Source organism: Alosa sapidissima, chromosome 12 (genome assembly GCF_018492685.1).
Source record: "Alosa sapidissima isolate fAloSap1 chromosome 12, fAloSap1.pri, whole genome shotgun sequence".
Taxonomy (NCBI): Eukaryota; Metazoa; Chordata; class Actinopteri; order Clupeiformes; family Clupeidae; genus Alosa; species Alosa sapidissima.
Genome location: NC_055968.1, coordinates 14,755,342 through 14,773,943, shown reverse-complemented (window position 1 = coordinate 14,773,943; position 18,602 = coordinate 14,755,342). Strand labels below are relative to the sequence as shown.

Here is an 18,602-nt window from a genome sequence, read left to right as displayed (position 1 = left end):
TCTTCTGCAAAAATAGAATAAACTTGGCCAATTCCATAATTTTCAAATGGACCTTTTTGGAATTAGACCTCTCTCAACGGTTTTTCAAAAAGTTATTGTTTGTATGTCGTTTTAGTTACGTCCACAAATTGTGTGTGCATGATGTAGAATAGACCCCCGTCACATTAACTCATTGATGCATTCAGAGAAATTATCTCATCGGAAGTTTGTGATTGTGTAGGCCTACAAGTGTGACGCCATTACATGCTGATGAGTAAAATGAGGGTGTGGCCTTCTAACGCCTCCAAATTCCTCCGACAAAACGTTAAAAACCTGGCAAGAGAAGCCTGTAAGTTTATCAGCACGAACCTAGGCTACTTGGCGAGAGAAAAGCTCCTTTCACACACCTTGCTAAAGATGCCAACCCATCAGTGTCCCAGCGGAACCTCCCACAGTTCCAGCAGCAACAGCAGTAGCCACACTCCGACTAGCTCCGGTGGTGTAATCAGCACCATGAGTCCACCGAACAGCGCGATCCTGACGCTCGCAGTGGCTTTCCTTCTCTCTACCATCCCCCTCTGCAAAAGTAAGTTTGACACCTGTTGCTCCATTCAGACAGGAACTAAATGCATAAAGACAAAAAGAAAATGGAAGATGAAGCAAAAGTTTCGACTTTGTCAAGTTCTAGGCATTCATGTGTGGGCTATGAATTTTGATCATTGCTTAAACTGCTACAAAATGTACTTTTTAAAACGTGATATATAAGGCTGTTCCTGTTGAGTCGTGGGCCCTGCATTTAAAACTATCTTATATGATGATCTGTCAGGTCTTCTGAGATGAGCAGTTGTTGAGTATTTGATGTAGCAATCCAGCAAGAATAAATCGAGAATCTCTCTCTCTCTCTCTCTCTCTCTCTCTCTTTTTATCTCTCTCTCTCTCTATGTCTGTCTGTGTCTCTCTCTCTCTCTTTCTCTCTCCTTGGACAACAGCAATTTAGGAGAGCTGCATTTTAGGGGTCAAAAGAGCAGACTATTTATAATGGCTTTGTAGTGTTTCCATTCTAATCAAATTAGCTTCACCATTGGGTGGTGGCACAAAGGAAGTCCAACCATGGTTAATTAAGGAAAAGTACTCATAGCTGTTCTTCACTTGGGATAAGTACTCCTTTGACGATTACCATAGCATTTAATTTGATGTCATATTGCCTAAGCAGGCATGTGAACCAGTAAACTTTGTAGCTGTGTGTTTCTTCAGAACACAAAGCATGCATATTCTAAAAGCAACAAAACAGATGTGATAAAATCACACTGTGTCTACAGGTTGTCCACAGGGAAAAAATAAGGAAAACCTTAACTGATACACAACCATGGAAATGGAGTAACCTACAACAGAATCGGCCTGCAGCATTTGCATTGTTGGAGCATTTGAAATGTGTCTGTAAATGCAATGTTTCTACGATTTATGTGGATTTAATCTGCTAAATAATGTATTTTATCTTTTGCTAGTCATGTGCAATTTAACTAGTCATGAACTAAAGCAAGGAATGGAGTAGGACTTATTCCAAAACAAACATAAATAACATCATAAGCAGGGCTTAAATTTCACTGCGGGATTGCGGGTATTGCGCATAATTTGTTCAAGTCCCGCAACTCTAGCCATCATAATGCGAGAAATTCCCGCATACACTTTTACAGCCTGTCTGATGACGTTAATATAGCCAATCATTAAGTGGCGTGAATGCGGTGCTATTGACCGGACTGATCAACTACCGAGTTGAATTGAACATAGCCTCATGCAGACGCACACACACGGAGAGAGAGAGAGAGAACCACTTTGCGCTTACGCAAATAGGCTACGCTACCATGGCAAACTTTTACATCTGGAAAGAGCTCCTTGGTAACTATCCTGCTAGCTCAGGTCACGTCAACACTTGATCCCAGAAAGATTGTCTTCGACATGTTAGTTTTTTGAACATTTATTGTATCTAATGACATAGAAAACATAATGATTTGCATACACATACCGCACTATGCACAACTTTTATTCACTAGCGACTATAGCCTAAAACCGTCAGGTTGAAGGGGGGCTAATTACTCCATAGAATTACTTTCACGTATTTTCTTAAAGTGACAGGCACTCAATTACACCTACTCATCAGCAATGTGCACTCAATTGGACCTACACACCACATTAAAGATATGCCTAAGTGTTATAGGTTAAACGTCAATATGAGGCATTCAAATTACTAAATATGTTTAGCTACTAGTAATTACTAGTAAAATGCTATACTTTAAAAAAAATGCATTATTAAATAAATACACTCTATATGAATTCAAAAATATATGATAGAAACATATCACATAAGCTATCATTTTCAGTGTGTGTTTGTGTGTGTGGAGAGAGTCAAGCAGAATCTAGGATGTCCACTGTTGTGAATGATCCCACTACAGTATATATTACTGATGACGTCAGGGTGGTGGGGGCCCCAAAATCAAACACTTTTTTAAAAAAAGTATCGAAGTATTGAAATCGCAATTCTTGACTTGGTATCAGAATCGACCCCCCTCCCCCCTAAATTGTGTAAATCCCCCCTACATGAATAACCTAAGGGGGGAATTCCCCCCCATTTTGAAAAATGAATTTTAAGCCCTGATAAGTATAGACATGTCTCTGGGTGTATGAGTGCTGTCCTCGGGATTCTGTGCTGCTGTCTCTGTCTTCCTCTGCCAATGCAGAGCATGTAATGTAACACAGTTCTGAATTAAACACTAAAATACCATTTCATGGTGATCTTAATCGTTTTGATCACATTTTATTGTTCTGATCTATAACTGACAGTTTCTTTTCTAAAAATAAAAAAACCTTCTGTTGTTTTTTTAAAGGTTACAAAGCTAGATGCTTGAGGTGATATTTAATTAAAAGAGGGACAATGAGGTACACATAAATGTCAGGATGTAAAACAGGTTGATGAGGGGATTAACTTAGATGAGACAGCAAGGTGAAGAGATGAAATAGGTTCACCTATTTTATTGTGGTACGCAGAGAGAGAGAGAGAGAGAGAGAGAGAGAGAGAGAGAGAGAGAGAGAGAGAGAACAACACAAGGACTCCAAATCTCAAAGTGAAGCAGAAACAAAAGGGTTAACACTTTTCATGTTCCAGCAAAACAATGAATTTAAGTCAGCATATTCCAGCGTATAATCAATGTTACAGAAAAGGAGAAATATCTTACATGGTTTTTAATTATAGGCTAATGGAATGATGGAATGCAGTTATTAGTGTATAGACAATTCTATGAAAAATAATCATCTAATATTTAAAACCCTCCTGTTCATTCATACACAATGTTAGCTTTAAAATGTTTGTGGCCACGCAAGACAGAGGTGTTATCAACATTATTTACATACAATATATTCTCTATATCCTTTGATATCCATTACATCAAATTTATCTAAATACATCACCGCATGGGTTTTTGTCAGGCTCTATAGTGATCTGGTCGGAAGTATTGCCTGTTATTAAATGCTTTGCTGTTTTATCTTTTTGCTTTTGATAAAGGCGCCCCAGTTTTGCAGCAGAGACCCACGATAGACTATGACCAGCTAGTAAACCAGGTAACAACATATGTGCTCTTACACACACCCCTCTGTTACATTACATGTCTTACAGACTCCATTAGTCCCAAATTGCTGTGGCAGAATGTTGTGCTGGTAATAGATTTGGTCACCCTGCCCTCTGGTTCTTAGGTAGATGATATCTGCACATCCTTCTTCTCTGAAGACTTTCCCTTCAGGGTAGGACAATTTGCATGACTTGAATTAATATTGTTTATTGCAATTAGTAATGAGTGCATTTGCATAGTTTGCGTATTAATGAGTGCATCTCTCTCTCTCTCTCTCCCTCTCTTTCTCTGTCTCTCTCGCTGGGTTTGATATGTCGCTAAAATGACTATAGGCACGTGAGATGTTGGGAGAGGTGTGTGTCTTGATGCTGGGGGCTTTACAGAAAGCTCAGGTGATTCTTTCCTCAATCCTCTCCAACATATCTTAACTTACACTTAATTAATTAAGTGGTTCTTATGAGTTATGGTTTGTATATTTATGGTATGTTGATGGGTCGTTGATATTGCATTGACATTATTGTTATTATTGCTATGTTCCTTAATGTAGTCTTACCAACTTTTAAAAACAATTTTTTACTATTGTTGTATTTTGTAAGTCAATTTGGACAAAAGCGTCTGCTAATCATCTGGAAAATAGTGTTGTCATTAGTCACTTGAGCTGACTTTTTTTTTGGTCTGGTGATGCAGGATTTGACACCAAGAGATAACAGTAAAAGGGTAAGTCCACCCCACTGACATTCAAACATGTTTCAGCTGTATGTTTGAGCAGATGCTAGATAAGTGCTACAACACTAACATCATGACATCATTAATGTTATATGTTAATGTGTCAGATGTACCCATCTGTTATTTGTTATTGAATCTGTATATGCGTATATGGATTTGTACATAACATATATATGTGTGTACATGTAACTGTGTGTGTATTGTCTTGTGCATATGTGCATATGTGTATGTGTATAAGCCATATATATATATATATATATATATATATATATATATATATATATATATGGTTTATGTGTATGTTTTATGTTTTATGTATATATTTGTCTGTGTGTGTAGTTTTTATTTCACTATGCTAAATCAGGAGGAGATGAGATTCAGAATGAGATGGTAAGTTGGTGGTTACACAGTCTGTCTCCCTGTTTCAGCTTGATCTCAGACAAACAAATTGTGCATTGCTCTTGAAGGCTTACTGATATATTCACTCTTGCTGTAAAGAACGGCCACTTGTTGCACAATATTAATATTATTATTACTACTATCATCATTATTATTCAAAATGCAATTTTGCAATGACAGTCTATATGGCAAACGCAGTCTTGAATCTACCTCTTGTGAAACATTTAATATAATTAGGTTTTAATTTATTTAGGAAAAAGTTAATACACGATGCACATATAGCTATTGTAGTATCCATTCAAACCGTAAGCAAGGAAAGGACTGATCAGAGTTAATGTAGAGCTTAAAATTCTGCCTGTCCTGCATTAATAACTGACTGAATGAATGAATGAATGAATGAATTAAAGGGATTGTGTGCTTTGAGAGTAAGATGTGCGAGATTGTGTGTGTGTGTGTGTGTGTGTGTGTCTGTGTGCAGTCCTCTCTGCGACTTCCAGCGTCTGTCAGTCAGAGCTGTTGTTCATGGTTTTCATGTATTTTCATGTCCTTCCATCTATGTTGGTCCATCTGTTCATCTGTCTGTTTGTCAGTTTCCTGTGCTGCATCCGCTTTTACAGCTGGTTTCTGCGATGCCCTCTAAGAAGCAAGTGAGAAGAGCTACGGCACTCGTATGTACCCCTCATATCGGTGTTCTCACGCTATCCATCAGTCACAACTTTTATTACATCAGACAGATGTAATAAAGTCCTTTATTACATCACTATCTATCATTTGTGTGACATTGCACAGCAGAGTTCTATGCGCAGTGAGGCACCGTTCGTAGCCCTGAAATCAGGAATGAAAGTGACAGTGGTGAAAATGTCAGAGAAACAGAGCATCCACTCAGGTCATCGAAGCGTGATTTAGTTTTCACTGAGAAGGAAATCGTAGGAAACACTCTATGGGTCGACTTGTGGTTCTATGGATGCCTTACTGTTCATGAGAAAATACTGTGTGTGCCTGTATGCGTGTGTGTGTGTGTGTGTGTGTGTGTGTGTGTGTGTGTGTGTGTGTTTTTTCATATTTCCATAGAACAAAACAAAACTTGTTCGCACAGAATGCCAACATGTACCAGACAAGACCAAAACACAAATTAGAGAGACCAAATGCCATGAAAAGTTCAATTGATCGTCTAATAAAGAGAACCTCTAATGTTGTCCCTTTGTATGGGATTATACACATAGCGCTAGCCTATGTCAAGCCAATTTAGGCCCACTGTGCAGAAGCCCATTTGACGTAGTATCACTCAGTGGGCAGAAACCCTCTCCGCACTGGCCGTTCTTTTCCATTCAGAGGGGCAATTAGCGGCTAAAATTAGTGAGGCTGACCAGCACAGTAACTATTGACATGCTACTGTGTTTTCATGATGATGTCATTCCACGTGCCGCTATTGGCTTCCGGGACCTGTCCACACCACGTTCGTGGGCAGTGTGGTCCAGCACATGGTAGAGCATGTATAAGACTTGTTTGTCTGCACAGGCTGAGGTGTGTTGTTGAGAAGCTTTCTGCTAACTGCTGTGTTTTCGATCAAGTGCAATAAACATTATCAGTGGAGTGGACACAAACAATCGTTGCTGCGGTTACTATGTTACAATGCCATTATATGTCATTAGACAATTAGGCTTCATAAACTGGATGCTGAGGTTTGTTTTGCAACCGTGGTGTTAAAACAAGATGCCATTCTGCCAACTCTAAAACCCTCTCCTTTCCTTAACTGTCAGTAAGGGCACAGAAGTTGCCACAAATTTTATAGATGTTTATTTTCTGTATGACGGAATGGCATGAGGAGCTCTGCTTGGTCAAAGGCATGTTAATGGAACTCTGACCTCTTTCTCTTTAACATATTACCCTTTTTCACTCTGGATTGTTAACCAACTCTTATACAGAACCAAGATGATATTATGTAGAGGTGAGGACAATATATTTGGTGAGACAAAAATGTGTTTGTCTTTACTCAGGATGATGTTAAGGGACCAGGAGGAATACAAAGCAGAGGATACTTTCTTTATCGGGTAAGATCAATATTTTGACTGAAATTTGTTTCAATTGACTTTTCTCAGAGTGCACTCAATATCATTCCCTCATCTCTGACTTAATGGATATAATAGCTTTCATCTTTTCATCATAACTACAGTGCTGAGAGACCTTTTGATATCATGATATCTGTTGAGATCATGGTATCTCATGAAAAACAAACACTCATTTCTAACACTTCTTTTTTTCCATGCAGCCGAGAAATGGAAGAAGATCCGCAGAATATGTGTAAATAAAGACAAAAAGGTATTAGATTACAGCTGGACTTCTTCAGCACATTTAGTCATTTGCTTGACAGGTACAGTGCAAAGTAAAGTGAGAATTGGAATCTTATCAGACAAGATGTTAAATATTTTGTCACAAGAACTGGAATGTCATTTGTCCACAAAATATTAATTAAGTATGTTTATAAGAGTTAGATAAAAACAACACAGGAGCTTAAAGCCTATATTTGGATCTGCTTGTGTCTGCATCAGTTGTCGCCAGTTGGACCCACTGCACAGACCTGACCTGGTATCCAGAGGGTGTCATGGCCTATACCCTGCAGCTCTCCTAAGCTCCTCCATGCCCTCCATGACCACTGTATCGTGCTGTTGAATGTACTCAAGAGAATCCAAATAAACTTCTTTTTGACCCCCAACTGTCTGTGTAACAAAGCTGTCTTTGGAATTAAAAGCATCTAGAAAAGATTTCTTCTTTATTGTGGTGGTGTGATTTCACCAATTAGCCCCAAATGAGAGAAAAAGAGAGCTTTATAAAGTGTGTGTGTGTGAGAGAGAGAGAGAGAGAGAGATAGTGACAGAGATATGTAAGCGGAGAGAGAAATATTACAAATGCTTCAAAGATGCGGCACGTTTTTATAGTCGTACATGTCTTGAATGGCGATGCACAAGGGAAGGTAGAGGAATGGTGTGTCATCGCAGCTCCTAGCATAGGGGAAGAGAATTACAATAATCTATTTATAGGTGATGCATCTCACTCCCATGGGTCCCACGGTAAAATAATTCCTCAGGACCTGCTGCAGCACTTCTGTATACTGAACGAGGGGGATCCATATAGCAGGTCCAGTGTGGAGAGCCTCAACAACTTTTCCATATCTAGATTGGGACAGTCTCAAATATTTTGAGTCAGGAACTATTCAGAATAGAATAGAATAGGTCTTTATTCACAGGTACAATGAAATTTAAAGTGCTCTCCAGTCAGTGCATCATTCATTGAGTCTATAAAAATATAATTTAAGTGCTATTGTTACTAAAAACATACAACAACATTAGCAGCATACGTAAATACACCCAGTCTTACACACCCAGTGAGTGCATAAAAAACAGTATGAACACAGTCATTACATAAAAACAGTATGAACACAAATCATCTACAGACATGCGTACTTTCTGTCATTGCATTGATCCATTTCATATCAGATTCCATATTGCACATTATTTTTTGCAGCATTGAGGGTGGTTATTGCAATTGGATAAAAACTGTGTTTGAGTCTATTTGTCCTTGCGTTAGTTGATCTGTACCGTCTGTATGAAGGCAACAGTTCAAACAGGGAGTGACCAGGATGGTGCGTGTCCTTTATAATGTTCTGGGCTTTTTGAGACAACGGGAACTGTAGTTCTGTAGTGGAGCACTTTCCTCTTTGCCGCTATGCAGCTGGTGTACCAACTTCACCATGGTGTTGCTGTGATGGACAGGGGAGTAGTCGTGTGTGTAGAGGGAGTAGTAGAGCAAGGGACACAGCCCTGGGGAGAGCCAGTACTGAGGCTTAGGGCCGTGGATGTGTGGTGGCTAGGGTTGCCAACTTCCTCAACCCCAAATGAGGGACACTTCACTTCAAATGAATGCGGACCCCCCCCCCCAAAAAATAAATAAATAAATAAATAAAATAAAAATTACAAATGGTGTACTGTCACTTTAAGAGCATTGTCTACACGGTATTCATAATATTTTGCTAGCTCCATTCAAATATAGCCTATGGTCATTCCACAAACTCTAAAAATTGTTTGTGCCACATTTAGGCCTATAGCACAATGATAAGTAAATTAAGTTGGTGTAAACAACCTTCATTCCTGTGGAAATAGAAGCATGTAATGATGCTAGCTATATATTTTCTGTTTGCAATTAAAAGTGAGTTATGAACCTGGTAGCCACCTAGCTATTTAAGTGGAAAGTGTTTCAATTGGCATAGCCTATCATGTGCTTCATGTAAATGCTTAGTTCAAGGGAAACGGATTGTTGAAGACTCACCATTACACAAAGGCAATTGACCACTCTTCATATTCTATCAGTCCAAATTACAGTGCGTGCAGCCTATGTCAAGGTGCCCTCACATTTTGTAAATGGTCAGTATAGTGTGAACCGGATAATTCCGCAATCTCCTCGCGTTGTTTTTGTTGTTCTCATGATTTCCTTTTAAAAGTTTCTTAAAAAGGTGAAATCAATTACCAATGATCACAAGCCAGCTGGAAACTTCCACCCTCTCTCCCTCTCGTTCCCAATTAAAACGAGTAGCATAACGTTCAAGTTAGATCTGCTGCATAATAGAGAGACTAGTAATAGAGAGAATAGAGAGGATCCAAAAAGTATCATCCTTATGTAAGATGCTGTTGCTGCATTTTGACATTGTAATCGTTCTCTAAGAAGAGTGAAAAGCAGTTTGCAGTAAAGCTTCTCTGGCTAAATTGTGGTGCGAGATGCGCGTGGTAGGGGCGGCACTGGACACTTTGTTCCAGGTGCGTTTACAGTAGCCCACTATTGACAAGTTAACAAGGCCGATGAGCTGTGATTCAAAAATCGGGAGTGGTGCTGTCCCTGACGGGACAAATCAAAATCACCCAAAATACGGGATGTCCCGCACAATTCGGGACGGTTAGCAACCTTAGTGGTGGCCTACTCTGACCCTCTGTCTGTGGTCAGAGAGGAAGCTATTTATCCACATGCAGGGCTATAATCCACAAAGAGCATCCGCACATAGCTTCCCTGCTGCTCCAGGTGTGATTGTGCAGTATTGTGTGCTATGGCTATGGCGTCCTGGATCGTTTAGTTCTGTAGGCAAACTGGTGGGGGACAAGGCTGCCTGGCAGGGCTGCTGTGATGTGACTACGGACCAGTTTCTCAAAGCACTTCATCACCACTGGGGTGAGTGCCACTGGTCTGTAGTCGTTGAGGCTAGAGATGTGGGAATTCATTCATGTACTTAAATAAAATTCAGCTGCTATATCTGGGCTATTGACTCATTTATTCTTAAAGTAGGCTATCCATGCTTTTCATTGATTGCAATTTACACTTTGATAAATAAAATGTGTGATTTCTATGGGTGAGTGCTATGGATGACAATCACTAGTTTTCCTGTTACATAGACTATCCCACTCAGTAGCTGTGAGCAGGTTTTTGATCAACCACCTTTGGAAGCTGAACTTTCCAGCATGGATGAAAGACGCACAAAAATCGAACTGCCACCTGGCAGTTTTTAGAACACATTTTTCATTATGTAGATTAAAAGATGCCATTTATGTTCGCGTAGACTAGCCTAAAGTCGCCATTAAATTGTTGTGCGGTCGTAAATATAAGACCACGACGACATCTTTGAGCCTTATTGCAGGGACTTAGAAGGGATGTTCATGAGCTTTAACTCTAGATGTCGCTGTTTCTCTTCATTTCAACTTGAGCTGGGCTTATTCCTGAAACAGCTGATCGCAAATAAAATGAAGTTTGTCCAACTATATTGAAACCCACCATTGAAAAGGACAATTGATAGGTTTTTTTTCCAATCAAACAAAAATAAATAAGTATTAAAGATATATAAATAAGCCTAAATAACACAAAATAGACAATGTCACCGTACCGCAATGCGTTTGGGTATATAGGGCCCCTGGGCTACTTGCAATTGAACATTTGCCTAAATCCATCCATTGTTCATCACAACTGCAAAACTCTCCCTCAGTGGACTAATTAGTCTAAGTAAACTAGATACACAATTCAGCCCTGCTGAGTGTGGAAAGTATAGACTGCGTTTTCCTACATGGGCACAAAGGGCTATAGTTAGTTTATCATTACCAAATAAAACAGGCTGCGAGATGTGAGTCAGTAGGCTAAAAACACAGGATCTTTTCGTGCGCACGCACGGAACCGTGATTGGACAGAGCAGGTGCCAAATGATAAAAAAATCCCGCCTCTCTGTTTCGCGCGCTTCTTTCATTCAAGCTTGGTTGCACTGCGCGTTTGACCTAATTGGCATTCAGCCAGAGGAATGAGCGACACATGAAGGCCAAAGATTGGGAACATTTGTATAACACAAAATGTAATAGAATAGCGCTCTTATAAATGAATAAAAATGTAATTGTTACGTCAAATGTTATCGAGTAAAATATAGCCTTGAGGGATGTTAATTAGTCACAACCGTAATTTAGTTATTTTAGTCAACATTTCAAGACTTAGGTTAATCGACCAGAATAAGAAATAGGCGACGGTATTTAAGTGGGCCTTAAAATCAGCAAGAGCCCATGTTTTGTGTCTCAGTTAATATGTGCAAATGTGTTGAGATGTAGTGCTGCATTTATTTTAAATACCATCGTGTGAATGCAATGCCTTTCATACCTTGATAAATAAACATGATAAATAAAACGCAATACAACGTCTTATGCCGATGTTTGTGGCAAGAAAAAACTCTCATGCACGTCAAAGGTATGCCTGTGTAGTTCCGCCAGGTTGTATACTCATACACTGGTGCGCATGCTCTTTGCGAGCCCGAACTAGGCCTTGGCTGTTTTTCTAACTCCAGTTCAACCCGCCGCGCAGCCATCTACTACCAAAACAACCAGGACGGAAATTGTAACAGTCGGACAACTGACAAGGTAAGCGCGATTTTAAGACATGCATAATTACGTGTCTTTGGAAATGGCAATCGACTCGCTGTCCGGTTAAGTTTATTGCAAATATGACCGCATCGAGAGTATACGATGCTGTTTTTCTATGCTAGCTATTTAGCGTTACGCTTTGCTTAGGAAGAATGCGAAGGCCCGGTGACCCACATTCGCTCTACCCCGGTGAGACAGGGGAGGGGACTGTATGGTGCTACCAAATGTTTTTAACCGGTTAAAAGCCCGCATGCTCTTCGTGTTCTATATGCCTGTGGTGATCACCGTAGTCTTTTATTTTCCCTTTCGCATTTCAAAGTTTGTTGCTATATTTAGCACGGTTAGCATGCAGTGACCCCTGATTTTGAGTGATTAAACACGCCGCTGGTTTCGGGTGCGCATTCGCTTGATGGGAAACTTGCGCTTCTTCTCCGGAACGGATCTACTGGATGTATTCAGTGTATAAGGTGAATAACATTCTGAAGCTCATATGCTGACTGCTGTGTTTAGTTGTTATTTTTTTCTGTGCAAACGCAAGCTTTCCCGGGGATTTGGACTCCACGGGGAAACCAAATCCAATTTATCCCGACCATTTTCCCTGAGACACCGCTAGAGCAACCTGTAGCCGAGGCGTCAAAGCTAGCAGCGATCCTTTTAACGCGCACGACACCGGTGCTTCCTAAATACATGTTTTTAGTTGCCAGTTCGTATATTTGTTACATTACATGGTTTTCTTTCAATGTGTTTCTTAATTGTAAATCTTAGTCTCGCCAGGCTACTGCAGAGGAAATACCGGTCATTCAAGTGTCTGTTGTACAGGATAATGATTATTGTATGAATTGGGTTGAGCACAAACCCGCAAGATGAGAATGTATTTGAGCAGGCATAATTTCATAGAATGGAATTGATTTGTATTCAGTCTTGAGTTGTGTGTTCGGCTTAATTTTTGGTTACTAGCTGCAATCAAGAGCCGTCAAATTTTTGAGTGTTCGCTGCATGTTGTCATTGCGTGCTTGAAGGGACCCATTCATTCTCACTCTATGAAAACAGGACAATAAAACGGCGCTCTTACATCCTCCTTATCGCTTGTTTGTGTCCATGTGACCATCCTCTCTGATATCTTGCAATGAAGTTGTGGGATAGCCGGCATTTATGGTTATTGATGCTTGCTGCGGAGACTTAGGTGTATAGCCTGCCGTTCGAAGGTGTCTCTTGGCATGAGTGTTCATGGGAGTTACGATTTTTCTATTGCACCAAACACCTGCTTTATGATTATGATAGACATCGCGTGCAGGTAGAAATTGATAATGTCTGTGTCACAAAGTTCAGGGACTAGTCTAACAAACGATATCTATATGGATATCCGAACTCGGGATATCCATCTAGAAGCTTGTAAAAGTAGCCTATTGGTCGAAATGGTTATGACATTTGGCTGAAAAAGAATGGTATCAAATAAAGTACAAAAGTCTGCATTAATCATAGTACTAATAATAACCGCAATATCAATAGTAATATCAAATATCAACTATACAAATGGAAAAAGTTCTTGAATAGCCTACACTTCATTCATGCAATGAAACTGACTTTGTATTCAAAATGTTGACTAAGGTTGAGTTTCCTATATTCAAAATGATCAAAAGTAAGAAACATAAGAAACAAGAAACATAAAATCTAAACCGAAACACTTCCCTTGATGGAAAGATAAAAGCCTTTTTTTTAATAAGTAGACTGAATCAAGCCCTTGCTGACCATTAACCATATGACATTGTCTTCAATCGGTCACTTGTGTTTATGTCAGAATTGAGGGTCCCTTACTGTCACCTGACATAAGAGTTTAAGATTATGCCATGGAGACACATTTGCAAATAACAAGATGTACAGTCAGTTGCTTTTTCTTTTGGGAGAGAGTTTTGGGAGTGTGTGTGTGAGCACATGTGTATGTCCCAAAATGCTGTATGATTTAGCCTCTATGGACCATTCATAATTCACTATGACCACGTTCCACTCATAGTAACTGTGAAGGCTGTTGTGTAGAAATGTTTAAGTGCAGTCCATCTATATTGCATCTCAGAGACTTTAGATTGGTTGACCTGTGCTATCCTTACTTCCATTATTGACGGACCTTGATTACCCCGGAATGAGGTGTGTGTGTGTGTGTGTGTGTGTGTGTGTGTGTGTGTGTGTGTGTGTGTGTGTGTGTGTGTGTGTAAAAAGTGAACTCAATGATAGACCTTGCCCTTTTTGCTGTAGAGAGGAACTCCTAGTGTCAGCATCCAGAAACTTTGCGTAGCCTATCTGGCACAGTGCTGGGACCCATCCCGCCTGGTCGTGAATCCCCTGGCATGTCGGCTGTTGCTTCAAGCTCAACCTCTGGACTCTGGGTCTCTGTGCCTCCACGTCTAAATCCCTCCATACTGCCTTATCTCGGGGCGTAGGCTCACAGGAGGGCATGTCTCTCTCACACACACACACACACACACACACACACACACACACACACACACACACACACACACACACACTTTTGTGGTTTGGAATGTTTGGAGAAATGCTATTTTTGCCCCTCCTTGGGGTTTAACCATGAGCTCTTGGTGGTCAGATTAGTATCAATCTTCTAGAAGAGTGGTGTAATTACTCAGGTGTAAACGGTCATTGTCAGCCAGTAATTGGCTAATTATGGCATAATTGTTAGACAACCTTTTTTCGTGCCACCTACTTAATGATGATGAAGCTTGTGGTCTTCAAAGGCACAGCCCCGGGATTGGCCTGCCGAAGAATGCATGTTATGAATCTACATGGTGACTTATGCAACTTTTAGATCCCCAGGACTTGGGAGGTGTCATCAGTATTGTTGAATATTACCCTTTGTGAGTGAAGTTTGGCTGTGGTGACATGTAAGCTGCACTCAGACCTACGTGTAAGACAGGAGGTTCTGTGGATGTTAAACAGTTGGGCCGTATATCTGAACGACATAAATTTCCGACGAACATTTTGTAAATTAGTCTAAACGAAGCGAAGAACATGCAGAGATTCTGTTCATGTGCGTGTTCAACCACACTGAAATTCTATTAATGTGCGTCGGTGTCGTTCACACATATGGCCCTGTAATGTCAGCATGTTCGCATCATATCTGAATCACCCGAAGGATCGGACCTCCGTTTGACAAAACTCCCGAGGTTATATCTGAAAGCAGCTTTAGACAGAGACAATCCCAAACTGAAGATTAGTCATGGCTTGTCGTAACCTAAGCATTCCTTTAAAAAAATGATGAAAGTGATAGATATGGATGGTTGGTTGTGGTTGAGTGGTTTGTTTTGGTACAGCAAAGGTGGGAGGCAATTACCAAGGACTCTTGAGAGAATGTTGCACTTCAAAGTTGAATTTTGGTTCAGGGGGAAAACGGTGATGCAAGGGCCTACACATTTGAGCTCCAGTGGCTACGGATGTGTGGACTTTATGTCAGTTTGGGTTGTTAATGTTTCAACACCAGCTGCCTCCCTGAAATGTTATGAAGTTGAAGATGCAGTAAAGTTACCCCTTGCTGGTATATATGTCACAGTTTCAGTGGGCCACTGTAGTACAATATGCATGTTCATTTGTGTCCTGGAAAGGATTTGTTTCAGCCATTTGGATAGCCAGTGGCTTAACGACGACACTCCTTCAGGATCCATATTAGATTTTGCTGGTCTGTGTGTGGGATGCAGAGGCGGCTGATATAGAAGTGAACCACAGAGGAAATGGCTTTTTAAAGATGGCGGCGCAAGGAAAGACTGAAGCCAGCATATGTGTGGGCGAAGCCGTTGCTTTGTGCGTCTTTTCCAGTCTGACTCACTGATTGGATACTCTAGCTCAGAATATTAGGTGTTTTTTGAACATGTAGTTTTAATTTTAGTTGTGTTAACCCTGGTCTCTCTCCACCCCTCAACACCTTCCTTTTCACTTAGTCTTGTTTTGATGTGTTCATTTGAACATAAGAGAGTAGTTCTGGCTTACGTACGTTAACTAACAAGATACTTGAATTGTGTGCATATTAAAAAGCTGTAAGGAAGGATGGCAGCACTTAAAAAATGTCAATATTTAAATAAATGTGTTATAACATTTGCATGCTGTTTTTTGTCATCTTAATATTGTGGATTTCATATACATAGGAAATATACACTACACTCTGTGAGTGGTTGGGTATCATTTGCGGAAAAAGATAAACTCTGTCAACTCTATTAGATCAGTTAGCCTGATTCATTCAGATCTGTATGAGATCTGTATGAGGTTCATCATTCAGGAATGACTCTTTCAGCTGGTGTCAGCTACCCCATGGAGCTAATAGCGGCTAGGTATGATAGGTTTGTGGCTGATGATGTCAATGTGTCCAAAGGTGAGTGTCTGTCAGATCATTGTTGTCACCTTGCTGCTAACCTCTTTGTCGTGGTTAATGAAAGCAGGGACTGTAGGTTTCATTGATCACTATCACCTCAGAGGCATAATAACCTTGAGTGCTGGCAGAGAAACAGGGCCTTTTAAATTATTTTTTAGTGGTTTTCCTAAGCTAGCGCTTATGGGCATGGTCTAAAGAGTTTTCATCCTGGCAAAAAGTAAACTGTATGTCAAATTGGTTCCGCAAAATTGTGTTTTAATGACATTTCTAGTTTTTCAAAGGCGAAATAGTAATGTTTGCACAGCTGGAATGTTTCATTGCTGAACTGACAGCTAATTGTTTAGTCTGAACCAACTCTTAAATAGTCCTTTTGTTTTGAATGCTAAACCGTGCCTTGAGTTTTCCAGACAGTTGTTGGGTATATTTTTGGTCTGAGGCATTTTTGGTGTTTTTGGGTCCATTTGTGAAGCTGCCAGGACCGCTGGTTTGTGTTGCTGTCCACATATATAGTCAAGACATATCACTCAAGCCCTTGCAGTTGCTTTGTAATGGCAGATCTTCAAACGGTGCTCGTTTCATGCACAATTTGGTACACACACACACACACACACACACACACACACACACACACACACACACACACACACACACACACAAACAACAAAAGACAGTGCATAGTTCATCACAGGCTGATTTGAGTCGTTTTTTCATGACACTGAGCGCACCATTACTGGTTGTGTCTCACTGTTTGGGTCTCAGCTGGGCAGCGGTCCCACTCGTTTGACTCAGGACCCGGTGGGGGTGTGGTGGTGGTGGTGGTGGTGGGGGGGGGGGGGGGGGGGGGTGGCAGCAAGGGACTGGAAGGTGTTGTGCGCCCCCGGGGAGTGGGAAGGTGTGAGAAGGGCCTCATGGGAGCCTGGAGGCTGACTGCCTCCTCCGACACCCCCGCCCTCCATCTGCCTCTGCCTCTGTGGCCTCGTTTGTCGGCCAGCGGAGACGAGACTCCTCCTCATACTGCTTGTTTGTGTTGTCCTCTCGTAGCTGAAGAGAGAGGAACTGCAAGCACTGTTATTAACATGGATGGATTATTATTAGGGACTGACCGATATGCATTTTTAAGGGCCAATATCGATATCTAATGGCTCTGGAAGATGGATATTCAATATTTGGCTAATATTTTGGGCCGATATTCATTTATTTAGTTGTTTAGTTATTCGGCTGGTAAACTCACTTGAAAGAAATTATTTTGCGAATACCTTGCATATTATGAGAAGCAACAGGTAATATAATAGCACCAATGGGCAGCCTAGTTATTCATTCTTAAACGTAAAAGTAGGAAAAACTAGGGAGGAAAAACCGAGAGTGTATTTGGAAGACGCTGATGTGTTGCAGCAGAAGTAAGAAATGACTGACAGGACTACTGCCAACAAAATGGGGATATTGCTATTGGAATTCTTGTGCTTAAAATCGGTATTGTTTTATATCTGAGTGCACCCCTCTCATGTTGGTAGAAGAATTGAACTTGTGAATTGAAAGGTATTTAAAGGCACCGTCTGTCCGTCTGTTTGTGTGCATACAAAAAATCACTGTCCATGTGCAATCCTGGTTCTGAAAATGGGAAACAAAAACCCAGACGAATCTGAGACCACATTTATATTTGCTCTGCAGATCCGACAGGCAAATCTTCAATTCTGCAATTTCCAAAATCACAGAAAGCCCAGGAGCCAATCACAACTGCTTATCTGGCTTGGGGCGGGCTTTATGCGATGTGACAGGGGAGTACAGTTGAGTTGAACACAACCAATGGCTGCGCTGATGGCGTCAGTAATAAACGGCACAGACTTGTATCTCCTTTGGAATTGAGTAAACAACTGCATTTAAAACCTTTGTTTACAAGAAAGGTGTGGTTGCTATACTTAATTTTAGTTACTTAAGTTTAATTTCACTGCTGGTTACTTACACTCCTTGGAAATTGGAAGTGAACTAAGCATCCCCAGACCAATTCTCTTTTGAGAATCAGCATGGCTTAAGACAGGCTTAAAAAAAGTGGTTTGGAGGGAAAAATTCACTATTATACCCAATCAATACAGGCATGAAATGGGGTCTGTAATTTGATTGGTTCTTGGACTCCAATAACAACAACCTTTCACCTGAATTGAACGCTCAACCTTTAAGATGTTGTTTTCATTGAAGTGAAAGGGTTAAAGGTCACTTCCTAAGTATCTCAAAGAACACCTCAGTAGAGAAAACAGATGACGGGATTAGCATTAGCATGCTTTGATGGACATTCGCTTGAGGATTTTACTGAATATTGCAGCGTGTCATCTGTTCTATCCTCACACCCATGTTTGTCCCCATGCAGATGGAGGAATTAACATGAATAAGCCCACCCGATCTTGACCAACAAGAGAAAAAACATTTACACTGGTTAAGCTTGTGTGTGTGTGTGTGTGTGTGTGTGTGTGTGTGTGTGTGTGTGTGTGTGTGTGTGTGTGTGTGTGTGTGTGTGTGTGTGTGTCTATCTCTTTCTCTCTCTTTCTCTGTGTGTGTGTGTGTGTGTGTGTGTGTGTGTGT

At 40.6% G+C, this 18,602-nt stretch overlaps 2 protein-coding genes across 12 annotated transcripts in view; both read left to right on the top strand.

The window, feature by feature from the left end:
- The first annotated feature begins 303 nt into the window (after window positions 1-303).
- On the top strand, window positions 304-7,437 carry nmu (neuromedin U). Of its 5 annotated transcripts, none has more exons than XM_042056985.1 (10): window positions 304-565; window positions 3,536-3,591; window positions 3,724-3,771; window positions 3,932-3,991; window positions 4,287-4,316; window positions 4,665-4,715; window positions 5,342-5,392; window positions 6,722-6,775; window positions 6,994-7,043; window positions 7,274-7,437. In XM_042056985.1, exons 1-9 carry the CDS (start codon window positions 397-399, stop codon window positions 7,027-7,029), a joined length of 555 nt encoding a protein of 184 aa, XP_041912919.1. In that variant the 5' UTR covers window positions 304-396; the 3' UTR covers window positions 7,030-7,043; window positions 7,274-7,437. The 5 variants fall into 5 exon arrangements, with proteins under 5 accessions (XP_041912919.1, XP_041912918.1, XP_041912922.1 ...); XM_042056984.1 differs by having other exon boundaries at window positions 5,315-5,392; XM_042056988.1 differs by lacking the exon at window positions 4,665-4,715.
- A 4,109-nt stretch (window positions 7,438-11,546) lies between these two features.
- Window positions 11,547-18,602, top strand: part of clocka (clock circadian regulator a) — a 51,564-nt gene continuing 44,508 nt past the window's right edge. For 4 of the 7 annotated variants that reach the window (XM_042056979.1, XM_042056980.1, XM_042056975.1 and 1 more), the window contains exon 1: window positions 11,554-11,653. The gene's annotated coding sequence lies outside the window, so the exon portion shown is untranslated. Of the gene's footprint in view, window positions 11,654-11,852; window positions 12,124-18,602 lie in introns of those variants that run through there. The other 3 variants (XM_042056981.1, XM_042056973.1, XM_042056976.1) reach the window with 2 other exon arrangements.